Below are 11108 nucleotides of genomic sequence, written 5' to 3'. Positions count from 1 at the left end.
GTTTTTGTTCAAGAAGGAGAAACATTTTCGTGTTGCATGCACGTGTAAAAGTCCAACTATACACGTGAATACTCTAATAAGTTCAAGGAGATAGTACATGCTTTTCTTAATGGGTTCAAGGATGTTTACTTTTCTGAAAGAATACTCTAATGGTATATAGGTAGTAAAAAGAACTTTTCTTTGTGAAGAATAAACTGCAGCACCCCTCATGAAAAATTATGCAAGCTCTTCCGGATATCACTGCCACAAATTAAATGCACGAAAATTTAGTGCAAAAACTGTATATCAAAGTTAATGGTGGGGTTATGGCCGGATCAAGTTAATTCATGTTAATTATTTTAATATTTTAAAAAGAATTAAATAATGTTGTTTGAATTTTTCTAAAACAAATCAAATTGGGTTAATTAGATAAATTTTTATCTAGTTTTTTAATTTTGATTTTATCTTGAGTTGATTGGATTTCAAATCGACTTATGGGCAAACAAATTTAATACTATTAATTTATATATCTTGGTTTGTGTATTACAACAGTAGAACTGATTTTTATTGCAAAAAAGTTTTGGAGTTTCAATCATTTGGCTGCCCCTTCTATAAATTTCTGAATTTCTTTGCCGACAAAAGTATGGAGAAAAACAACGAACAAGATGACCAGGCTTTAATTAGATTAATGCACTGAACATGTTAGACTATAGTCTATACCATAAATTTTTCATTTCCTGGCCTTTTTTTCGCTCATCGTCCCTCCTCCATAAATCGATGCATGCCGTCGTTCAATTTTATAGTAATATTTTGTGGAAAGTTTGTCCTAGGCAGCTGACCATAATTAAGCTACCGTCTCACCATGAATTTCGAGAAGAGAAATCAGGACAAGTTGAAATCAAATATCTTCTCCATATCTAACTGCTTACTAACACTGATGGTGTAAAATTTAACAATCTCAAAATATGCCAGCTTGAAGCTGAATCATCCTTTTCCGAAACATACAAGTGTCAGAAAACAGACTCTAGATCTCTATTTTTTGCTAATTTCTGCTGTGGAGTTACGTTTCTGCCTTTGCACGACAATTTTGTTTATGTTGTATCAGCTTTTCTCTGACCCTTTTGGGTTGTTAATGTATTTGCCTATCGAAAAAAGAAAGCAAACTCAAGTGCTTATTTTTTTTTTCATTTTTTTGCACATCCATAGAAAACAAAATGAAAAGTACAGAAGAGAGAAATACTTGCAATTAGTATTAACAAATTAATAATTAATCTCAGGGGTTCTTTTTTTTAGAAGAAATAAAATAAGTAATCGTACATAAGCTCTTGTATTTAACTGAAAATCTCAAGCTCAGTTCCAATATAATGCAATACAGTGGTAATATAAGACAGGCAAAATCATATGAGAATGGCATAGTGATAGGAATCGTACTTCACTAGCTTATTATAGATAATAAACCATACAAATTACATACCTTATAATACACAAATTGACTAACTTGCAGCCACATCTTCTTGAAAATCACACACAATATGCTATAACAAAACTAGTTTCAAATTTAACAACAATAGGAACTGAATCCCTTATTTTACATGGTATTTGATTTGAAACCCACATAATATTTTCTTATATTGCCTTTATGAAAGCTGGTAGACAAAGTTTGGAGAAAGAAACATCACTTATCTCCAAATAGGTACCCAAGAGATGAATCTCCTCCTGGCACTGACTTGACTTTAGTGGATGGGCGATCCTGAAAAGGTCAGGAAGTAGGTGAATTATTATGCCTATGGATCAGGTAAAAATATATGCTTAGTGTATGTATGTCCCTACTTGAGGAGGACAACTCACAGTAATGAAGTTTCCTGTATTCTGGCCTTGAGCTCTGTGATAGTTGTTTGAGACCGGCTTCTTCTCAGAAGAACCACTATCTGGTGACTTCTCTATGGTAATGTCAACCCCATATGGTGGTAGGTTAACCGGGCGCGAAGGCGGAGGTGCACTTGGTTGCTCATCAGAACCAAAAAGGTAGCCCAAAGAACTCTGCCCGCCGCCGTAGCTCCCACCTCTACTCATGGCTGCCTGTATACTTAATGATCAAGATCTGCAAATGAATCAATTACAAAGAAGGGAAAGAAGAGGAGAGAACCCTAATACATATATATACACCGAGTGTTTGTGTTTAGCTGGTGAAATTATTATATTATATTATATTACAATTACAAAAAACACATAGGTGTGGTATTTTTACTTTACATATGTTCACGCATGTTATTGTGGGCTTACTGTTTACTTTTAAATTTATTTTGATTTTCATAATTTTATTTTGAACAATTTAATCTTACTTCAAATTTGAAATTAAAAGAAAATTGATTAAAATAAAAATAGATGGCATTTTAGATTTAAGATAAAAAAAATACACTTAAATCCTCTATCTTTACTAATAATGCAATTTAGGTCCCTTTAAATTTTAAAAAATCAATTTTGGTACAAAAATTTATTTTTATTGTTTTTTGGTTCATGTTTAAGAAGCAGAGAGAGAAAGATTAGTAGATTCCAGTAGTAGAGAGAAAAAATCAAAGTTGATATTAATTTCAGTTATCAAAATGATTGATTTTGATATCAACAAGTTTCAATTGGTAAGAAAAGTTTTACTTGAGTGTTTTGACACTTTGAATTTACCTAAAAAATAAGATCTAAGCTGTGAAGATTTTTTTGTTTCGGGGTTAATCTTGGATTTTTATATGGTTGTTCTTTTGTATTTTTTTAAGGCCAATTATAGCTTTGTCAAAGTATTTAGACTCTTTTCTAAGTGTTTTAGATTAAAAAAAACATATATCTCATTTTTTTCCGGCCACTGTTTGGGAAAAATTAGACGGCAAGTCATCTAGAATTTTGTTTTCAATAAATAATGTCCGCTCCAATTTCATTGAAAAAAAATAATGCATGCGCGTGGGCACTTTCTAAACTTATTGTCAGACCCAACAACGTGTGGCTTCTTTTTTTATTTTTTGTAATGTTGCCTTTTAAAAAAAATCATGTTTTTTCATGAGTTTTTTTAATATTTTTTTAGTTTATTTTTAAATTAATACCCTTTCCCTCATATTTCTATTTTTTGTATTTAGCCTTTTTAAATAGTAATTGTTTTTTAGTTTTTTTTTAATGTATTTAATTTTTAAAAATATTATTCTAATTCAACTATAATTTTTTATATATTTTATATAGTTTAAATTTATTTTAAAAAAATTATTTTTGGATATTATCTCTAATAAGTGCAACCTTGCAAGGTATTTTTTTTCTTTGATTTTATTTCATCAATTTTATATGTGTCTATTTCTATTATCATTTGATTAAATAAAAAATTAATTTTAATAAATAAAGCCATTAAACACAATCAGATAAACAGTCGTGTTACGAAATCAAATATCTTAACCTTCATTCACTTCTTAACTTTTCTAGATATGTATTTAGTTATTGTTAATGACTTTTTTTTTCATTTATTGACATAGATAGTTCTTAATTTATTTAATTTGATGTGTGTATAAGCTTTTCGATTTGTGTTTTATATTTTATGTCAAAAAAGTTGTATGATTATTTTTTTTATTTAAAAAATATTTAACCCGTAATGAAACGCAAGTTAAATAACTAGTGTTAAACACAGATAAAATAGCTAGTATTTAATTACCTATCATAGTTACACAGACTTTGGTTGGATGTTGATGATGATACATCATGGCTACTTAGTCATTGATTTTCATTATTGCACATCAAGACCTAATTACAAATGAGTATGGCATGTATTGTTGTCTCCTTTTCATTAAAGAGGCATACGATAATTATTTAGCCTAACAAGTTTAAATATAGGGATCATGTCATCTACTGAATAAATACTGCATATATCTACAAAAAGTATTAATATTCAACAACAACAAAAAAAACCAGAAGCATCAATATAGTATGAAAGCAACTAAATGCTAATATTTTAGTCATGAATGAGAAAAGGAATATAAATCCTATATAACTGAGCAAGTCTATGACATGTTAATATGTTTTTAACCATGTCTATCATATTTTTATATAATATTTCATTTTTCAGCATATCAATTTTCACAAAATTTTACTTTTGTATTTCAAAAATTCCCTTCATCTATACAACTATATAATCTTGAGGTCTTGGAAAAAATATATTACTTTCTAAAATTCTAACGATTTAGGAATTTGAGTTTTTTCAATGTATTTAAATCTTTGGATGATCATAAACTATTTTCTATCATATCCTTGTATAACTAAAAGGCATTTTTGTTATAAAAAATATAATTCTTTCAATTTAGATGAAAAACTTGACAGAATACCATATTAGAGAACTGAATACTATTTAAGAACATAATAAACACAATTAAAATGATAAGGATGCCTAATTATACAAGAACATATTAAATCATTTACCTTAAGAAAAAATTATAATTAACAAATAAGTTGGTCATGTATAAACCTACATATACAAGTACAGCAACGCATATTCTCAATGTTCTTCATATAATGTAGTGGTCTTTTGTACTAGAAAGTAGAGCAGCAGTTCAATGACGATCTTCTAAGCAAGAGATTGATCCAAAGAAGGGAATATATATTAAATAGTGGCTGTAGCTATAATGGTGGCTAATAAAAAAAAAATGTGATTAATTAAAAAAACTGTTGAAATAGAAGTTGCATGCAATATAGAACAAAGAAGCTTTTGTTTTTTTGGCTTTTTTAGCGTGGAGTTGCGGGCAAAAAACTCAAACAGAGGAAAACCAAACACCTATGATCGGCATTTGGTGTATTTAAAGCTTGAAAAGCATCTCCAAATTAAACCTTAGCTACAGACAGGCACCAATTAGTGGATGGACTGTACAACAAAAGAAATTGTTTCTTGAAAATTGATGAGAACGTGTAAACAAACTATTTTATTTCACATGGACTTTGTGTATGGCATTAGTTCCCTCGAAAATAAATATATATAAATGGAACTAGCTAGTGCAATATCAAAGGAATTTTTTTATTTCGGTATTGTACTTCAAATTCCAAGTTCCAGAAAGAAGCTGGCGGAACATAATTTATGCATACTAATGTCAGGCAGGCATAGAAGTTTTTCTTCTTCTCTTTTGCGTCTCGGAATCTAATTGAAAAAAGAATTGTTCATAATTCTTCAATATTCATGACTCCACTAGCTATGAGTTCCGTTAAGATTAATAAACTGCAGCATAATGCTCCACGCGTTTACCTGACTCAGTTTTGCAGCATATGTAGTGATAGAGTTGCTGGTGAAAATATTACAGAAGTAGACGCAAAAAATACAGATATATATCGAATTCATCAGCTCTAGGAATGCGAAACACACCCTCTTTTTTTCAGATGGTATATATTTTTGAATTTTTATTTCTTAGTGACTTAATTCACCTATATGATCAGGTCAAAAACATATCATTTCACACCCAAACTATGAAATTAACGAATTTTTTTATTTTTTACTACCCAATTTGACCTACTTGTTAAAAGATACACTTTCTTCTTAATTACCAGGATTTAAAAAAAAAAAACCTTGCATCTCAGGCTTGCCTGCTAACTAATTAAGGTATGTCAGAGCCACCAAAATGCACAGAATTGTATGTGGAAAGTTCGCGTATGCGTCATATGGTAACGCTGCTTAGCAAAGTAGACGGAATAAGTAGGTTAGTTGTCAAAATCTGGTGGGCTCGATCTGCTAGATAGAAACAATGTCAACCATAATTTGAGATTAGCGGCATAACCCGTCACTAAGTAATATCACTAATCACACGGATTATGCCTTAATTCATAGTTATCATTGGGCCCATTTTACTGGATTTTGTGGCATCTAAGCCGAAACTTATCGGTCATGCAACTGGTCACGTCTAATCAAGCAATTGAATTTATCGTCTAAAAGGGTGATGATACCTCACTATGAAAAGTACAAAAATATAAATCTTTGAGAGTTACCGTGAACTATGCTTCAAGTGTCACCAGTCTCGACAGGCTCAGGTGGCTTGGGCCTAAACCACACACTAATTTATGAGCTTTAAGTAGGGTTAAATCGAGATAATGGGTGACTTTTTATCAGGAAAATATAGAGAGAAATAATAGCTTTCGGTTGGCCTAGTGTTGCAAATTGGACCCATCAATGACTTGTACTCCTCAATGAAAAAAAAAGGTGCGAAAAGAAACAAGTAAACTAGCTTAAATTCAGATGGACATAGTCCGGTTGGAAGGGAGCTCGTAGGGCCAGGGTAATCCATTGAACAAAATGGTTTAATTTGCACACCTGATTTTGGCTTAGAGGAGAATAATTATCGTAGCATAAGATCCTTAACAAGTGATCTCTGATTTAATGGAGGCGAAGGTGATGATGATTTCGATTTCTATCAAGTTGGGTTTGGTACATATTTTTTTTTTTCAGACGATTACATATTCTAATATTGTAGTATATAGTGGATTTCTCACTTTTAGAAGGAGTTTTAGTTGTTAATAGATCCTGGCTTACCCCCAAAAACAACAATGTTAATCAGATCCCCATATATATTTTGAATTTGTGACAAAGTTAATTTCTTCCTCCGATTTCGTTGTTAATTTTCATTAAAGTTAACGATCAAACTTTGTTAGAAGTTTGAATTGAACAGAAAAATGCCACCGGAATTAGAGAAAGGGATATTAATAGTGGTCAAAATTAAAAATGTCAGGACCGAACCTAATTATCCTTTCTAAAATCATCACATAGTTTAATGTGATAGACGTAATTAAAACCACATTCACCTCCAATGTCATTAATCTCCTAGCAGTCTCTTACGGGATTTATGGCATCTTAAGCTCTCAAAGGCATTCTCACGTGTAATTCTATCTATATATATATATCACATTCAAATCAAAATGATTGAAGGCAGTAGCTTTCAACTCAGGTCCCAGAGAACTGCAGAAGTTGAGCATCCGGCCATCCTATACACATTGTCGGTGTCTAGTCAGCAACTAGGTGTCTGTATGTGTTTCAACTTTCGCAGTAAGAAATGGAACAAATCATTATGATGTCTATAGTCGGAAAAGATAGGTGATCAGCATCAGAGGTGGGGTTAGATTGAGCTTGCAATGGCAATGAATAATTGTCTGTCTAAAAAGGCACGCTGGATAGATTCTTTCAAATGATAATATATTTGAGGGACGTTTTGCTTATAATCTGTCAAAACTCAAAACTACCTTCCGTGAAGCTATTGCCTTTCTTGAGTCTAACTCCAAATACTATCTACTAGAAAATCTTTGTATATAGCTTGGTTAATATGAAATTTTAATTTTGAAATTATTTTTAATTAAAATTAAAATTTTTATTTACAACTCGGTTAATCTAAAATTCTAATCTGTCAATTTCTTTTAACTAGAACCGAAAACTCTGTTTATAACTTAGTTAACTTAAAATTCTAATTTGGTCCAATATGAGATATAATGAAGAAAATTAGCTTAAAAGTCTAATTTAATATTCACTATTTTCTTGAGTCCAATGCATGCATTTTAAGAAGTGAGGATCTGATCCCAAATTATTTTATAAAAAAAAAATACGTGTTTAATATAGATAAATAATTAGAAAGACCTAATAAATATATTATCATAAGTTCAGAACATTAAAACAACTTATTTTAGATAGAATGTTTTAGAATGATGAGTTTTTTTCTTTAATATACCCACTTTTTGTCTAAGAATTTTTATAGATTAGTTAATATTTCTAGTTATTATAAATTAGACTGTGACTTCTTATTCAATCTTTTTAATCTCACCGTGATATCAGGTGTGAGAATCATGTGAGATTCAACAATAATAAAACTCCACAATAGACATGCTTGGCCCACTTGATCTTGTCATTGTAGTAATGCATCATATTATAATTCTGGTTGACAATATTCGCCAACTAATTAAAGTGGAGTTGTAGGTGTAAATACAGGATAGCCGATGGTTTAAACTTTATCTTCAAAGATAGCTTAGCAAACAGAATGGCAATCCCTCCATAAGCTTTTATGCTTCTAACTCCTTCTGGCCTTCGCTAGCTAGTCCTGAATGATGAAGCGTATCACTGAAACTTCGATTAGATCTGAAGTATGTAATTCAATCAAATATGTGGTGGTTATAAGGATCCCTAGCTAGTGCTGATGCCTGCAGGGCCCAACAGTGTCGTTTTGTTTCAGTAATTAACAACTCCTAATTGTAGAGGTTAAGAGGGTTTTTAATTTACTATTATTTTCTTATAACGTTGAAAGCTTAGTCATGATGAAAGAGAGGTATAGATGCTTCCTAAATATATATATTTATACAATTATTTCTCCTTTTTCCCAGTGACTTGCTATCAGGCCCATCACATTTCTAAAATAGGAAGGACTAGTGGATGCTCCTTTATTGAGAAAAGGAAATTAAGTTCTACGTAAGACAGAGGAAGAAAAGTTTTGGAGTTATTAAGCTTGTATTATTAGAGCAACTGATTTCGCCTGCATTGATTTTTTTCCCGTAGTGGTTTCATCACTTCTAAGCATTTCCGCAATTGTTTTGGACAAATATTTTATTATTTTTTCTTGCAAATTTGTAATTCAAAATAAATTGAATCCCGTGACCACTCGATTTATTATCAATTAAAATTATGTCCTCTATAGTTTTACGTACGGACCATGTATTTAGTAAGCATTGCATCATCCATAACAGTGCATACACACAAATGTCAATCTTTATTGTAGGATACTTGATTCTTTGATTGTTGTAATAAAAAGATTCTGCTAGTCATTTTTTTATTAATAAAAGTAAAACATTCATAGAAAGAAAAAACAAAATAAAAGACAGTACTATCAAATCACTTCAAATGGCAGCATACCATTTACCTTTTCCTTTAAAAAAAATTTTATATTCAATGATTGAACATGCTCATCTTTTCTATTTTATATATATATGAAATTTGAACCTGAGAATTCTTGAAAGAAAGGTGATGTACAAATCAATTAAACTACACAAGCTCATGAATATACTCATATTTCTTTTTCTATATTTTCTGATTGAAAAAACCCTTTAAAGAGAGGTTAATTATGGTCAAGGCAGAGTTACACAGAGAAGAAGGAGAGAAATTATTTTTAGGTTAATTCTTTTATTTTTAAATGTTTGCCCCCGTTTTTTTTTTAAAAAAAAAAACTTTATCTTTCCCATTTATCTTTCAATTCTAGCAGGTTATGGGACAACTTAGACTTCCTAATATTATTTTTTAAAAAAACAAAATAGACAAAATTAACTCCATATGCGTTCAAAAAGAAAAATAAAAAGACTATATATTTGGTATAGATTGAAAGGAAATTAGTAGTTTTGTAGAGAGAAACAATGCATTTGAGTTTCTCATCTTATGCTACCGTATATATTAAGGATTTTCTGTCATTATACTGATGAAATTTATGTTCTTGAGTGGAAAACTGAGCAACAAAAAGGATCCCATATTCACTTAGACTATTGACTCGTCGCCAACAGCAGAGTGACGTTGCCATTAATATCATAAAACACGGAAGTTTCGGCGACCTTTTATGCTCTTCTTGCCGTGACAAATTATTGACTAACAGCCCATTAAATACCTTTACTCTGCTTTTATTAGACTTTAGACTATTCGATCAATTTGCCAATTATCACACTAAATATAACAATTCAGATGAATAATACTGTTGGAAAAAATCTGATAATATAATATATTTTTATTTTATCGTGATTTAAAAATATAATATTTATTAAATATTGTTATTTCTAAATGCAATAAGAAAATTAAAATAAATATTTTTTTATTGTATTATAATCTATTAGTTTTTTTTTATTAATTTAATCTTTAGCTTTTATTTAAATAAAAAATAAATGGAGCGTTTTTTTTAATATACTCAATTGTAATATTCTATGCTCATCAACTGCTCCATTGGGCCAAATTCTCAAAATTCAGACAATAATTGGATGTTTTTATGATATAAATTAGCCTAGATTTGTTTTTTTAGAGGTTATTAATTTGAGTTTTATAAATATCAGTGCCATTAAAAATTTATATTATCGATAATTTTAGAGCTAGTAAAATTAATTAATATATAATTCAAATATTCATCTTAATCAAATAAATAAAAAAAGCTTACGCAGGTACCCCTAGCTAGTATTCACTAGCATAGTAATCAACAGGTACTATGATGATTTAAGATGGTATCATAAGATCCACAGCCATCAGCGTTATCCTAAAAGGGTAGGTAGGAGGGGTTTGATGAGGCCCAAGCTTGAAAGGTTGAAAATAGAGGTGAGCAAAACCGGTTCGGTTTGGTTTTTAATTAAAAAACTAATCAAAATTAAATTTTAAAAAACTTAAAAATTCAAACCGAAACCGAACCGAAACCAGTTCGAACCGACCGGTTTCGGTTCGGTTCGGTTTTTTAATAGAAAAACCGGAAAACCTGTCTCTCTGAAGTCAGAGCCTTTCTAGCCCCCTCGTCACCTAGTGGTTCCTCCATTTTTAAGCTAAACAAGCCTGCTTCTCAATTAACCACCACAACAACAAGATATCCTACTTTAAGAATGATTGAATTTAATTTATAAAAAAAAACTAGAAATTTACATGCTAAAAGCGAAGAAGAAGATAAAGCGAAACATGTATCCTTAGATTCAAATGATGGCGCTTGGATCCAGAAACAAATGCAACTTCCTTAGCAAAACTCCAAGCTTCCTCTCCTCTCTGTGGATTCAAGTGGAAGGAATGTCCAAAGCCAAACAAGTAGATCTAGCTAGTGAAGGAATTGCAACTGCAGCGTTTCAAAAACATTGAGTGGAGTGCTTTACAAACCCCCCACAACAAATGACGAATACCTTCCTGCTTTTTCTTTTTTGCCAAACAAGTAGATCTGCAGGTTCGGTGTGCTGGTGTGGTGTGTGACTATGTGTCCTACGATTCAAGGTTGGGTGTGACCGTGTGAGGGAGAGACGAGAGGGATGTGGCTGACTGGCGTTTGAAGATGAAGATGGTGAGAGAGGGATGTGGCTGGCTGTGGTCCTGTAGATGAAGATGGATTGATTTCGTTACAGATGTGAAATTGTGAATTGTGAGTTGAGGGAGC

The 11108-nt window shown here is 31.1% G+C and overlaps 1 protein-coding gene across 1 annotated transcript; it reads right to left on the bottom strand.

Moving 5' to 3' along the window:
• Window positions 1-1379: 1379 nt before the first annotated feature.
• LOC133701357 (protein SPIRAL1-like 5) lies at window positions 1380-2157 on the bottom strand. The gene is made up of 2 exons (XM_062125246.1): window positions 1828-2157; window positions 1380-1729 (listed from the first exon to the last, which is right to left on the bottom strand). Exons 1-2 carry the CDS (start codon window positions 2050-2052, stop codon window positions 1655-1657), a joined length of 300 nt encoding a protein of 99 aa, XP_061981230.1. The 5' UTR covers window positions 2053-2157; the 3' UTR covers window positions 1380-1654.
• Window positions 2158-11108: the final 8951 nt, after the last annotated feature.

This window comes from Populus nigra, chromosome 8, assembly GCF_951802175.1.
Source record: "Populus nigra chromosome 8, ddPopNigr1.1, whole genome shotgun sequence".
Classification (NCBI taxonomy): Eukaryota; Viridiplantae; Streptophyta; class Magnoliopsida; order Malpighiales; family Salicaceae; genus Populus; species Populus nigra.
Note: the sequence above shows the minus strand (reverse complement) of the source record. Positions and strands in the feature narration are given on the sequence as shown.